Source organism: Alternaria infectoria (genome assembly GCF_024043175.1).
Source record: "Alternaria infectoria strain BMP 0036 chromosome Unknown scaffold_40, whole genome shotgun sequence".
Lineage (NCBI taxonomy): Eukaryota > Fungi > Ascomycota > Dothideomycetes > Pleosporales > Pleosporaceae > Alternaria > Alternaria infectoria.
In genome coordinates, this window is record NW_026250729.1 from 160,438 (window position 1) to 175,097 (window position 14,660).

General features: G+C 52.6%; 4 protein-coding genes across 4 annotated transcripts; 2 read left to right on the forward strand and 2 right to left on the reverse strand.

Moving 5' to 3' along the window:
- Positions 1-171: 171 nt before the first annotated feature.
- Positions 172-1,796, forward strand: J4E92_010671 (uncharacterized protein; the record flags this gene model as incomplete). Its single annotated transcript, XM_051502007.1, has 2 exons — positions 172-1,570; positions 1,684-1,796. 2 exons carry the CDS (start codon positions 172-174, stop codon positions 1,794-1,796), a joined length of 1,512 nt encoding a protein of 503 aa, XP_051347811.1.
- A 2,740-nt stretch (positions 1,797-4,536) lies between these two features.
- J4E92_010672 (uncharacterized protein) lies at positions 4,537-5,209 on the forward strand (the record flags this gene model as incomplete). Its single annotated transcript, XM_051502008.1, has 2 exons — positions 4,537-4,542; positions 4,613-5,209. The coding sequence occupies 2 exons, from the start codon at positions 4,537-4,539 to the stop codon at positions 5,207-5,209; spliced, it is 603 nt and encodes a 200-aa protein (XP_051347812.1).
- A 2,919-nt stretch (positions 5,210-8,128) lies between these two features.
- On the reverse strand, positions 8,129-10,464 carry J4E92_010673 (uncharacterized protein; the record flags this gene model as incomplete). Its single annotated transcript, XM_051502009.1, has 2 exons — positions 8,129-8,159; positions 8,222-10,464. The coding sequence occupies 2 exons, from the start codon at positions 10,462-10,464 to the stop codon at positions 8,129-8,131; spliced, it is 2,274 nt and encodes a 757-aa protein (XP_051347813.1).
- Positions 10,465-11,479: 1,015 nt separating this feature from the next.
- Positions 11,480-14,404, reverse strand: J4E92_010674 (uncharacterized protein; the record flags this gene model as incomplete). Its single annotated transcript, XM_051502010.1, has 2 exons — positions 11,480-12,971; positions 13,020-14,404. 2 exons carry the CDS (start codon positions 14,402-14,404, stop codon positions 11,480-11,482), a joined length of 2,877 nt encoding a protein of 958 aa, XP_051347814.1.
- Between the last annotated feature and the right edge of the window lie 256 nt (positions 14,405-14,660).

The window sequence follows — 14,660 nt, forward strand, 5'->3', positions numbered from 1 at the left end:
ACGCAAGCGGCGATCATGCCGTCTGTTCAGAACATTTGCTTATCGGAATCTCATCAGGGTGGGTCATACTAAGATCGTGGCGCGAGCGCCTCTGTCATGTCCTGCGAAAGTTCTGTCGAAATTTTGCCAGCTGTTGCTTCTCAAGTTACAGTCTGGTGAGAAACACACGGCATGGCTCTTCACAATGCTTCACGACCCGTTTCCTGGTCGAATACGACAGCAGCATCGACAAGACCACCAAGTCCCGCCAACATCGAAAAGGACCATGACAAAAGTCGCCAGCCGTCGACCATAGCAGACTTCAATCCAGGCATCGATCCTGAGAAAGGCCATCCACCGAATGCAGGTCAAGAAGCAACACCAAGCGCTCCTCATGCTTCCTCGCAAGATCGCCCTGCAACGCTCGACTGGGACGGTCCAGATGATCCTCTCAATCCTCACAACTGGAGTGCAGCGCGAAAATGGTATCAAACATACACGATATCAGGCATCGCATTTGTAGGAACCTTCGCATCATCCGTCTTCACACCTGCCATCGAACAATCAGCATCAGAGCTCCACTCCACCCAACTCATCGCAACCTTCGCATACTCCATATACGCCCTCGGGCTGGCCTTCGGCGGACCATTCGCCGCGCCTCTGAGCGAAACATTCGGACGTCGACCCCTCATCTTCATCAGCCTGCCCATCTTCGCGCTCTTCATCCTCGGAACGGGTTTCGCGCAGAGTATGGCAAGCCTAGTAGTGCTGAGGTTCTGGGCTGGTTTCTTCGCTGCTCCAAGTCTGAGCATGGGGTCAGGCACACTTAGCGACATCTGGCCGCCTGAGAAGCGGTCTGGACCCATGTCGCTGTATGTCGCAACACCGTTTATGGGCCCGGCTCTAGGACCTATTCTAGGTGCTGCGGTAACACAGACACGTGGTTGGCGCTGGACGTCTTGGTTGATACTCTTCTTTACCATTGTGCTTGTCATTGCGCCGGCACCGTTTTACAAAGAGTCGTATAAGCCAGTCCTCCTGCGTCAGCGCGCGAAGAAGCGAAATCTTCCTCTGCCGCGGTCGCCGACTGAAGGCATGTCTTTGCCTAAGATTGTCAGTACATATGCGACCAAGACACTCACGCGGCCGATGCATATGCTCCTCACTGAGCCGATCGTGGCTACATTCAACACGTACTCTGCATTCAACTTCGGCCTACTATACGCCTTCTTCGCCGCTTTTCCGTACGTCTTCGCAACAGAATACGGCTTCGATAGTATCTCGACAGGCTACACGTTCCTTGGTCTGGGTGTCGGCGTCATCGTCGCTACCATCTGCATCGTTTCATTTAGTAAACTATACTACCTGCCTCGCGTGCGCAAAGCGATTGCAGAGAAGGCTCCAGCACCGGCCTTCGCAACCTCACGACTCGTACCTGAAAAGCGTCTACCCCTCGCATTCGCCGGTGGACCTATCCTCACAATCGGCCTCTTCCTCTTTGGCTGGTCGGCTGCTTATCGCGTCCATTGGATTGTACCGACCATCGCCGAAGCGTTTTTCGGCATGGGCAATATGCTTATCTTCATGGCGTGTATGATGTATATCACTGATACATATGGGCCGTTGTATAGTGCTAGTGCTATGGCTTCGAATGCTATATTGCGATATGTACTTGGTGGAACCTTTCCGTTGTTTGCAGTTCAGATGTTTCGGAGATTAGGGCCGCAGTGGGCGTGTACGTTGCTGGGTTGCTTGAGTATTTTGGGGGCGTGCATACCGTTTGTGTTGGCGAGATATGGGGAGGTTTTGAGGAGTAGGAGTGGGTATAAGAGAAGCGGGTAGCTTTTAGATAGAGTCTAGAGTAATGTCAAATGAGAATGTACGACAACCAAATAGTGTTTTGTGTGCACTGAAAAGTGTGATGCTAAGCCTGAGGTTTGCGATTTAAAGTCATGGGGCATACCGCACTGGTATCTATCGATGATCTTAAGCCTGGCATCACCGGCAGTGACAAGTGTTACATGGGAGGTATATTTTGAGGAAACGAGATGTTATGAAACTACCGAAAATCATACTCTGCTGACATATTACTAGTAAAGAGCGTGGTTGCAGCACCCAAATACACAACGCCTGACCAAAACAGTCTTCATTCCTCCATTCTTTCCCCCATGTCAAAAAATTCTTCCCAAGCTTCGGTTGGTGCGTCTTCCATATCATCGTCGAACGGATCGAAGGGAGTTTCGTGGTCGGGTTGCAAAGTGGTGTTTTGCGGGTTGTCGATGTGTGTGGTTGTTGGTACGTTTGTTGATGCTTCGGCGCGGTAGTCGGTGGCTCCGTGGGAGAGGAGAAGGTCGACGATCTCGCCGCCGTGCTTTCGACGTTTCGCATAATCCAACGCTGTTGTCCTCCATTCAGACTCTCTCTTTTGGTTTACATCGATGTCTTTATGCTGTAGAAGTAGCTGCAGTGCTTCTAATTTGCCGTGGTGAGCTGCAGCCATCAGAGGACTCATACCCCATTCTCTGCGTATGTTCACGTCAATGTCTTGGTGAACTAGCAGAACTTTGATAGCTTCGCAATCGCCCTTTGTAGCAGCCACCCCTAAAAGAGTTTTGCCCCTTGGCAACTCTTGATTGGGATCTGCAAAGCCAGGATGCTTGAGAAGCCTACGAATCAAGTCTTCTTTGGCGAACAAAACCGATATCGAAGAATCATCGGGAGGGAGACATTGACCGTCGTTTACTAAGTCCCAACATCTGAGGAGAAGTGAAATCATTTCCCAGCGTCCGGAAGCGGCTGCGTAGTGCAATGGCGTTGCCCCGTTCTTGTCTTGACAATCAAATTCAACGCCTGGAAGGCATATCAACTGTTTCACGACCATTATGTGTCCATTGGAAGCTGCGAGGTGCAGAGGAGTCGTCCCGTCGTCATCTTGCTGGTTGACATCAACAGAGGGGTGGCCAATGAACTGTTCCACGATAGCTGTGTGTCCGTATGAAGCGGCTATATGAATCGCCTGTCGAGAGCGGTGGGTGCCCAAGGTTATGTCAATTTGACCACAAGCGATGAGGGTCTCCATTACTTTCGTATGCCCGTAACAAGCCGCTACGTGGATTGGGGCATAGGAGTTTTGTCGTGTCGAAGTTCGATCATTTCCATTGATGTCTGGGTCAGCAAGCAAAGTAGCAACGAGTGAGTGGTGCCCGGCGCGCATTGCTAAGCTGAGTTTCTTCGAGCCATCTCTGTCCGTGAATTGGCTTCCCAAGCGCGCCAAGTAGACGTCAACAATCTCAAAACTACCAGACTGTATGCAGGAGTGTTCGAGGTCATATCTAAGACAGTAGAGCTCCTCTTGCGTAATGCTTTTTAGTAAGCAATCCAGTGTTTCCGGGTTCTTACTCAAAACGGCTTCATGTATCGGTGATCGACCGCCTTGGTTCCTTGCGATGGCATTGGCTCCACTTAGAAGCAAGTACCTGACTATTTCCACCTGGCCGGCTCTAGCAGCGCAGTGAAGAGCAGTGCATCCATCGTCGGTTCTCGTCTCAACAGTCAAGCCGGCATCCAAGAAGTCTTTCAGCCTGTTAAAGTCGCCCGAGGCGGCTACTTGCATGAAGATCGATGTGCTATATAGCTGTGGAGTACTGAGGACTTCTGACTGCTGCTGTGACGACAGTGTGTTGTCACCCTTTTCGACGGAACGGCTCAGGCGCTTAGAGTCATGAGCTTTCCTTCGATGCTTTCCGAGGTTGTCTTTGCGATTTGATTTGAACGCACAGTGCTCGAAATGGCACCGATATTGTTCGTTGCCAGCACGGTGTCGAGACTTAATGTGACGGCTAAGGTCTGAGCGGAGTGCAAAGCCTTGCTCACATGTTTCGCAATGGAAAGGCTTAGTATGCGTTTTCAAATGTCGACTTCTATCTGTTAGCGACAATTGGGGTCCGGAAATGCTGACCCACTTCAATTTCCCTTGTGTATCTGCCTGCTTAGAGCAGAGATGGCAGGTGTACTGCTTGAACGTCATTTGGATGTCTGCAACATGCTATCGGTTTATCCTCGACTTATGTCTGCGTTTGAGAAGTGAGGCTCTGCATAAGAAGCCGGTTCCATGGTTAGAGGCCAAAACAGTCTAGCTGTCTAGGTGCATTTGGGAATGAAGGGCACGGATGGCACGCGCGCATGCGCCGCTCGTTTCGCAGCACACCACCTAGGTATCTAACCGACCCCAGTCAAGCCAAGCTGAACAGCCCTGTCTCATACGACCTTATACCCAGCCGCTTTCTCATACTTCCCATAACCGTCGAACGCACGCTGTCCTGCGAATATACTCTTTGCAACGCGAGCCATCTTGCAGCAATCCCGCGAGACCACCTCCCTTTCCAACCTCTACGAACGCTCTTATCTCCAGACAGCCGGCCAACACACCACAACGATGTCGCAACAATATCCCAAAACGGCCTTCGAACGCGACTCCAACGATTCTCAAGCGTTTGGAGCAGACCACGACGACGCCTGCCAGGAATTTGGGTAAGTCACGTTTTTTTTTTTAATATCATGCAGGTATGCCTCCGCAAGGGCGAACGGGGGAATTGCAGCGGCAGGACATGGTTACGCCGTGCCCTTTCATCAGCCAATCGCCGATCACCACAACGCCCTCCTGTCCGAGGTAGTTGCACAGGCCAACAGAGCACTTCCACTCGCGCAGCCAGAGCATGATGCCAGTCACCAGTACCCTGCTCAGGACCCTTGGCGGACTAATTCCCTGAACGCTACTGCCTTCGATGTGTACCGGCCGGGAAGTTTCAACCCCAGCACGGGTTTTTACGACGGCTCGTTGAACCTTCAATACGGAGACATCGATCTGGGACTCGCCTTCCAGCTACCTCCGGTCTACCCTTCCAACGATGTTTACGATCAATTCCAGCCGATGATGCCTACCATGGACTGGAACCAGCCTACTCCGTTATTTCAGCCCACTCCGGCGCCAGCAGGGTTGACTACTCCAGCCCCAGCCCCCACCACCGACGCTGCCAGCATTCGCTGCCCCGAAGGCTGCCCTGAGACTTTCGGTCGCAACGAAGAAATGCGGCGCCACATGAAGAAGCATGGAACGCCTCGCTTCAAGTGCCCCATCTACGATTGCCCCATGACATTCTACCGCAAGGACAAGCTGAAGGACCATGCCAAGAAGGGCCACGGTAGCCGCGCATCCCTGAACATCCGTTAGTTCGTTACGTCTCACAGCATTCCGTAGGGCATGCATGGCTGTGTCACAACGAGAGAGAAGACCACGAGGGTAAGATGGAGGTGTGCTACGGGTTTCTTGGGCTTCGTCTTCGACTCGCTGTAGTTGTTCCGGTCTTTACAGCCTCTTCACTTTTTATTCCACACACACTCGTTACAGCTAGCTTTCACTGTCCTTTTTGCTTTCTAGTTAGGTCGCTCCTTGATAATTGTAGGTAGTAAAATCCCAGTCTCTCCTTAACTTTGCCATCTCCATCGTGACAACCTCTCCGCAACTCGATACGTCCACAGAGCCTCACTTGGCCCCCAAAGTGCCCAGACTCCGGTGAGCCATGGCGCGGCCACGTCGATAAGCCACATGTATTGAAGGGCACACTCGTCCAATCACAAACGGAAAGACTGCAGGTGCCATGGTCCTCTATGCGCAGTCTATCACGCATGTTGTTGTGCTGCGAAGGGGCACGCGCGTCCAATGACAGAGTGGCGCGAAGTGGGGTCGATGCTGCGCTGGCGGGGCGAGGGGCACGGTGGCGTCGCTGGCGCGCTTGGGAGGGCTTGTGGCTGTCGGGCTGTTTGTCTCCTCAGATTCGCAGGAAGAATGCACGTTGGACGCGCTTTTGGGCTTTCGATGAGCGCGTGGTCAATCAGACGTGTGGAAGAAGAAAGCAGGGTGAGCGCTGGCTTCCTCGAAAGAGTCAAGGAACGTTCGCAGCCTAGCTAGCGCTACTCTGGTGTGATCTATCCATTCCTTCCGACAACGTTCCCTTGCCAGACGTAACCATGTTCCCAGCGACTAGGAGATAATGTCACGATTTTCGAGCTTCTTAGCGAAAGCTATGAGGCCTGAGCTACAGTTCAGCCTGGGAATCTACCAAGTTCTCTCCTATGATGGTCTAGGTTTGTTTCCTTTGCAACCCCAAGCACCTCTGGTGCAATGTTGAAGATAGCGTAGTCTACCTAAATCTTCTCCCAGGTCGCTCTTGCTGTCGTACTGTCCCTCGTAAGTTACTCGGAGTCGGAAAGCTTGGAACGGCATAGAGTCTGGTTTCGATTAAAACGGGGAAACTGGGTTATTGGATGAGCGCGTCTGAGCACCCCATCCATGTAGTGCGGGGACGTGATATCTTTCCCACCAGAGCGAACGCTACAGTGGTTCCACAGCTGCTTAACAAAGTACGCAGGTGGTCTCCTGCCTTTGTGGAAGTTCGCGAATACTAGAGCCATGATACACATATTGAGATCGTACTGAGGGCTATCCAGAAGGCCAGAGACGTGACGCCAGCAAAGGCGACATGCGTGACCAAAGATTGCTAAGCGATCCGCTACAACGAGGTTCTCGCACTCTTGTATGGTATGATAAACAAGATGGGGGTATGTACTCCAGCCCGGGTAAGGGAAGCCATACACAGCGAATTTGTGTTCGACAGACGCTTTCTGTTGCATGGACCACGGCTTATGACACCCTGGATTATTTGCTTGCTGAGTATCGTTTATCTTAACTTTAAGAAGGGCGAGGCGGATCTGGATCTGGCGAAGATCCAGACATAAGTCTGTCCCTATAAGATGGTGTTGCACTGCATCTGAAGTCTCCTGAGATTCATCCATGGGGACTAGAAAGTCCAACCGCGTAGCGCAAAGCTTTTCCTGAAAGGCCCACGTCCGTGTGAACCACTTATCGTTTCCAATGGCATCAAGTAGCTCGTACGAGTCCCTAAGGTATGGTTGGAAGTTACTGGTATACCTGTAGTCCCATTCAGCCTCGTATCCCTTTTCCCAGTGTGCATACTTGATTCGATCATCCCAAAGATACGTGGTCAACGACTCAGCAAGGGACATATCAGTAATCGTATACGACAGTGGAGCGACTGTCCACATGCTTCTTTCGTAAACATGGTGCATGATCTTCAAGTGTTCTTGAATATCCATAGGATCTGCCTGATCAATGCATTCCTGATCGATCCAAAGGTATGGACATTCACGAGATCGTGCGAACAGCATAGCGCGATGAAAGACCAGCTCGGGACAGCTGATGGGCGTTGGTTCGCTTGTTCCTGGTCGACCCGTTATGTGATAGCGCGGAAGTGCCGAGCAATCGAGCGAGCTTTGCGTTTGCTTCCAGCAGTATGATACGGTCACATACTTCAGGCCGTCCTGGTATTCTTCCGGATTCGTGAGCCGATAGTCATTGTAATTGTCGTCTACAAGCCACTGGTCGGTTGAGACAGGTGTAATAAGGCGAATTTGGATTGGCTCATCGATTGAAACTTCGTAAAGGGCTATGTCGTTGATCTTTTGGAGTGCCTCGTGAAGAGCCTCTGGGGTGGGGTATAGCTCATTGAATGGTGTTGCCCTGTGTAGCTCCATGATCGCAACTGCGTCGAGAATTTTGGAAGGATTTTGATTGTGTACAAGTATTCCTTTAGGCAGCGACACCAGGAAAGAAGTGCTCGAGAACTGTGCCACACTGCTCACGTGCAAAGTGGGGTCAACCCACAACAAACGATACCAAACAAGGAAACCACCTAGCCTCATCACGCAGGCGCACCCAAGACCATCATCAAGAAATGTATTACGGTAGAATGTTGATGCAGAGCAGGGCAACAAAACGCGGTTAGATCATGGAATGTAAATATCTTCATTACTAAGTACCGCAAAACCAACAAAACCAGCCAAACCAAAGCCGCAAACGAATGCATACCTAAATCTAAGAAAACGCCTATGCTCATTGCACTTCCCAAAAAAAACCCTAACCAACCCAACTACCCCATTTACCGAGCGTATATCATCGGATAGCATTAAACTCGTATATCAGGATATCGCAAAAGAACCCTCATTTTGAACGCCATGAAAAACAAAATGCATACACCACATTTCCCATTCCCGGTTCGCATCATCGTTATCATTAGTACAATGATCGTCGCTTCAGCTTATTCCTGCGTTGCGTTAGCAAAAGATCCAATAAAGACACGGTACAGGAAGGTATGGTTGAACTTACGTAGCACCCCAACTCAACCGACTCTTCGATTTCGCCGCTGCCTCAGGACCCATCGCCGACCTCGGCCTCTCCTTCTCCTGTTCCTTCTCCTTCTCCTTCGCCTCCTCTTTCTGTGCAGCACCCGCTTCCGGACCCGTCGCATTCGCAGTAACAGCGTAGTAGCGCGGTGTAGTCGGTGTGTTGCGCCGCGGGTTCGGAGGGCGCACATTGGTTGGAAGAGGCGACGTCAACGGTGTATCGGCAGCTTGGGAGCCGACGGGCTTGGATGGAATGGCTGATGCGGCGGTGGAAGGACGGATGGACATGTTCTTGTCTTTGGGTGCGAGGACGCGACGCAGTTTGGATTCTTCGCGCTTGGGAAGGGCTTCGGGGGCTGGTGTCGTGGCGTCGGTGGATGGTTGCTCTGGCTCTTGGGTCTTGCGGACGATCTTTTGCATCATGACCTTGAGGCCGAGACTTCTCCTGCGGTTGGTCTTGAGCTCTCTCAGTTCGGCGGGTGGGACGTCGTGCGACATCAGACTCCAGCGGTTTGGTGTCTCCTTAGGCGAGCTCTTGCTGCGGAGATGGCGTTGGGGAGTCTCTTGGATGCTGCCTTCGCGTTCCGGGACTACGGGCATAGGTGGAATTGGTATCGCTTCCACGGGTGGTGCCTCGTCTGATATCTTCGTCAGCGGTGGACTCGGTTCGTGGATGAGTGTCGCACCACTTGAGCGAGCAGAGAAACGGTCAGGTCGGTCCATAGAAATGACACGCTGCCGGGTGCGCTGGGAGCCGAGGCGCTCGTGATCGAGCATGAGCTGATACTTGGTGGCTTTGAGTTCGTCGATCGATTGCTGCAAGCGTTCAATCTCGTCTTGGTCCTGTGTGTGGAAGGTGGCAGCGGCGTCGAGTTCACCTTGGATGTCCTTGACGTAGTGATCCTTCTCCGCAATGGTGTTCCTCAGCAACTCCATCTCTTCGTCCTTGCTGGCAAGTGCTTCCCGTAGCTCAGATACCTGACCCTCCATGCGCTGGAAATGGACACGATGCACTACGCTTGGGCGCGCGGTCTCCATGTCCTCGTTGACTTCCATCTCTTGGTTGAGCTGCACCTTGATAGCCTCAGCCTCTTGAAGCGCAGTAAACAAGCGGGCATTAGCCTCGACCAGTCGCTTCTCGAGAGCGGCCACCTCGGCGTATAGACGAAGGTTGTCTTGCTGGGTGGTGTTGAACATAGCTTCAAGCTCTTCCTTATCGTGCTCATCCTCGTCAATCGTCGGCAACCGTCCGACCACGGAGTTTGCTCGACTTCTCTGTGGCTCAAGTTCCGCCAGCTTGACGGCGCTCTCCTCCAACTGCTCCCGAGTCTGAGTGTGTTTTTCTCGCTCTTCCTTGAGAGCCTTTTGTATCTTCTTGGCAACATCCCATGATCTTTGCAGCTCGGCTTGCTGATTGACAACCTCTTCCTTAGTCTGGGCACTGGCGGCGAGTTGTTCTCGTAGCTTTGCAATGATCACGTCCTTGTCTTCCTCAACCTCCGGAGAACTTCTGCCCTTCTTGATCCGTAGCATTCGGACTTCAAGGGCATGGCCATCGTCCCCGTCTTCCGAAAACCGCGGACTCGACTGTCGTTCCATAGAGATCAACCGCTCTCTCATTAGCTTCAGCTGCGCATCCTTGACTTCCATTATCGTCTTGTGTTGCCTGGCCATCTCTTCAAGTTGGCTATCGCGGTCCTGTATGCTTTTGTCTTTCTGCTCGTTGCCCTTTCGAAGTGCAAACAGCTCGATGTCTTTCCGGTATACAATCGCCTGATGGTCCCGGCCCAAGTTTTGTTTGATGGCCTTCAACTGATCACGGAGGCCAGAGTATTCCGCAAAGGTATCATTGAGCGCTTCGCGTGCATTTTGAAGTTCCTCCTTCGTGATTCGAAGTTGGACTTCACGGGCCTTGTGTGCTGTTTTAGATTCAGTGAGCGAGCGTTGCAGTCGCACGATCTCGCTATCTTTAGGGTCAACGGCGCTCGTTTTTGTGTCGGATGCCCCTGATTGAGAGGTCGAGATTGGTTCAATGGGCTCGAAATCTTCATCCTCGACGGCGGATGTCTTGGGAATGGGCACGGTAGCCGCATTGGTCAGATCAGAAGGCGTTTGGGCCCGGGGGGTTTCGGATGACGAGGGCGAGCGGGGTTGAAGATCTGATTCGCTATCAGCATCGGTAGCGCCCGCCGCTAAGACTCGCTGAAACACGTCAAACGCGACCATGACGAAAACAAGTATCAATAAATCGCCTGCTTCGAGTTTGTGGTTCGCGCAGCTGGCGAGTGCGACGAGGTGCAATGCGTTTGCAATTGACGTCTGATGTCTGTTCGCCCAAGCGTCGGGCCGTTGGCGCGCAACTAGGAGAAAAGTGCCCGGTAAGGCTGTGACGATGACCGTCGAAAGGGGCGAGTCAAAAGCAAAGTCCAATACCCTGCGCCGCGTGTCGATCAGGTTGTGCAATCCCGACGTAAGTCCGAAGATTTCAGTGTCGCGCGTCCTGCTGAGAAGACGGTAGACGCCACCTACGACTGGAGTGTCGCCTGTAGCGGGATTAGTAAACCAACGATGTGTGCAGGGCGTCCATGCGAAGACGAGCCGCTTTACATACCTGATCTGGATCCTGGCCCTGCGAGTTCAGATGGGTGACTGGCGGTACAGACAGCTGGAGTAGCTATCGAACCAAGAGTAGTCGTCAACGTCGATGACAAAGTCGATGGCTCTATAGATGATGATATAGTCTCTCCCGCAGCTAAAAGAAACCTTCGGGTCAAAGCAGGGGTAAATCCTGCGTCGGTAGGTAGCGGATAACGTTGTGAAGTGTCTTGGGCTCCGTCAAACGCTCTCAGCATTCTGGTACGAGCCAAGCTGTCGAACGGTTCGTGGTGAGACGTGGAATCGAGAGGCTGGAATTAGGCGAGTCGAAGAGTGAAGCGAGGGGTGGTGGCCTTGGGCGTCGTGATAATAGAGTTCATTAAGTTGACGTCAAGATGCTATACGTTGGGTGTACAAGATGCAATGGCCGTGAACATGATACCGCCAAACTCCAAAAAGAACAGTAACAAATGGATCGTGAACAAGTTGGGGCATTGATGAGATAAAGGGGAAGCTCGCATAAATGAGCAATTGAAGTGAGGGGTTGCATGTGAGCTGTGACGCCGTGCTCGACTGCTTGCGTGATGGATATCGCAGCAAAAGTAACGGAGACATGCAGGGATCCCCGCAACTAAAGCCCGCTGCCCTAGATTTCGAACTGCTTGAAGCCCTCGACCAAGCCATCGCTAATCTTGGAGGGAATTGCCCACACAGGCAGATAGTGCTGCACCTCGTCGAAAGCAGGGATGTCGCCTGTGTTGGCGTCCGACCACATGCACACGACCCTTCCAGAAAGTTTCGATTGTTCTTTGGCGTTCCAAGTCACGCTAACGTTCCAGGGCTGCCCAAATTCGCGATGCCACAGTCGCACTTCCCGGGCGCCGTCCCCACCGACGGGTTTGAAGCGAGGATCTGAAACGGCGCCGTCGACGCTCAACGCTGTGATGGGCGAGTCGAAAAGCACGCGACATGCTCGGGTGTTATGCCCAACAACGCGTATCGTCGCCTTGTTTGAGTGATTGCCCTTATGGATCGAGTAATTGAGCCAGCTGGCAATGTACGTGTTGTTGTCAAATGGCGCGACTTGCGCTGTCTTTGGGACGACTTTAGCGTCAAGACCCTGCCACTGGCACTGCTTTAGTTCCTTACGCGTCGCAACCTCGGGCGTCGTGCAATCAAGCTGCTGGCCTTGCGCACTGGGTAACTCGCCAACAATGCGTTGCACATAGCCGTCCAAGCCGGTCAGGGACACGACGTTATGACCAGTCTCGCAATTAACCCGCTGGACGAAGTACACCTTTAAGCGATGATCCCTGCTGAAAGGGAACGCAACAAGGTTGTAGATGACGGTTGCGACGCATATCAGGAATAAAAAGGTGGGGATGTGATATGTGAAGCGGTGAATAAACGGGCCGGTGGGTGCGAGCAACAACACAGTAAGCGCTGCGAAGGCGAGGTAAATAAACAGAGGCGAGTTACCATCGGATGGCGTCTGGTATAGGGCCGACGTGAGGAGTAGAGCGACCTGTCCGACAAGGATGATCACGATTGGCGCTAAGAGTAGCAGTTGAACGACCCAGATCCAGCTCGGTAATTTGCCGCTCCACTCTTGTTCTCCAGGATACACGTTGCCGAGATCTATTCGCCGGGGCCCTTGAGCATGATCCTCGCCGCTCTCGCTGATGGAGTCTCGCCTGTTGCCGCCGTATCTTGCGAATCCACGTCGATCGCCGCGTAAAAGTGAGGTGGTCTCGGTGGCGTCATCGTCTCCCACGGGGCGATCATCGGACCGTGCAGCGGTGGTGCTGCCTGTAAGGGGCCTGCTTGCGGACTCTGAGTTGCGCCGGGATTCGTCCTCTTGCTCGAAATGACGGGCATACGCAGATTTGGTTGGAGCGAGGAAGAGTTCGAGGTAGGAGAGGAGGATTGCCGCGAACACAGCTGCGAAGTAGAACATCGCAGAATAACCAGCGGCAACCTGATAGTCGTTCACGAAGACCGTGATGATTGTCAGAAGCACGAAGGAGCCGATGAAAAGCCAGATCAAAGCGTACATGCGCTGGAGTGCGGATGGTCGCATAGCATCGGCCCCTCGCGCAAGGAACCAAGCGATGAATACCCAGGCTGAGAGCATCATGCTGTTGATATTGTTAGTTGTGAACAGAGTAGCAGCATGAGCGACTCACCTCCAGACGGCGAATGGGCTGCTGTAAACAATGAAAGGATTGAACCGGACTATGAGATAAGCCAATGCGACCACAACAGCACTTGCTGTGACAAAGATGATGGGGAAGCGGAAGAAGCCGCGCCAGCCGTATAAAGGTACTGGATTGTCGTCGTCAGAGGAATGGATGTAGGCTTTGCGCGCCAATAGGTAGTTCTTGTCAGCCTTGGAGAGCCCAAAGGTGAGACCAATCAACGTAAGAGGTGCCACAACCAGCAAAGTGACGCACAAAGCGAAAAGGGTATGTAGCTTGAAAACGACAAACACCTTGCCGAAGAGGTCAAACCACACGCCGTCACTGCCAGTTCCGGCATTGACTCTACCGTTATCGAGGCTTTCTGAGCCACTGAATTCGTCACTGGTGATGGAAGCCAATCCGGATGTTGAGGCCAGAGCTGCTGAAAGCATGTGCCAGAGCGAGTTCATCGAAGTTTCACGTGTGGAGTCTTCCACTGTGTGGTATCTGGCCCTGGGCTCCATGAACGCAATGTCAAGGCCGCGTAGCCCAAGTTCGCCGTGGAAGACTTTGTAATCAGTTTCACTTCGAATATAACCCTTTTTGAAGCCATCTCCGCTTACGACTGTTCCGAAAGGATATTTAGACTTTTTGTAGTAGCGGGTGACTTCGGTATCGGTGCTCCTGAACAAGGTAGCTCTGCCGCCAGCTCCAGCTCCCTCGAGGTTTACGAACGTATGGGCGACCTGAGAAATCGGGTTTCGCATGAAAGCTTTGGCGCCGTTGAGATAATCCTCTTCGCCGTTGTTAAGTAGCAGTACCACGGTTCTTTTGGGCCAGTTCTTGGACTCTGTGAAGTAGGATAGAAGTTGCAGTATGGTCACAACACCCACGCCATCGTCAGTTGCACCGTACCCGCTGCTCACTGAGTCGTAATGGGCGTTGACAAGTACGCCGCCGTTGTCCGGACTGCGCTCAGTCCCATTGAAGGGTTCGTCATCATCAGAACCGCGGATTGCAACAATGATATTAGTGCCTTCAAAGTAGATAGATGTGCTGCCAGATGAAAATGTGGCGTTTGCGGTTAGGTCATCGAAGAGCTCGACTTGGCCCTTTTCTAGGTCTTTTGAAGTAACGATGGCCTTGATACGCGCAAGCAGATATTTGCGTACATCGTCGTTCGCGTGGCTGTTGTACGGGTGGAACCGGCGGGTAATGTGCTGGAGGTCGCCCCAAGCTTCTGTGAGGTTGACGCCGGTTGGCGGATTGGATGGATAATTCGGTACCGTCAGGTGGGTAACGAGCAGGGCAGCAAAGAGGCCCACGTAGATGATGGTAGTAAAGAAGATGACTGGCCCAGGCGTGAAGGAGAATGGGTTGAGGCGGGCCATGACAGCTCTCGTGGCGCCACGTAGCTTTCAAAAGCTTTCAGTGGGAAGAGATGACGCAAGATGCAGTAGAGTCGGTGGTTGTAGCTATGCTTGGTGATGGCGGGCGGGGCGCGTCCTCGTGCATTGCATGTGATGTGCATATGTCATGGGCCATAGCTCCTAAGCTTAGCCCCATGCGTGTCTAGTCGCGTCAAGAACCATCAAGCTTCTGTCATCACTCACAATCACAACGAACCCGAATTGTATCTGTATCGCG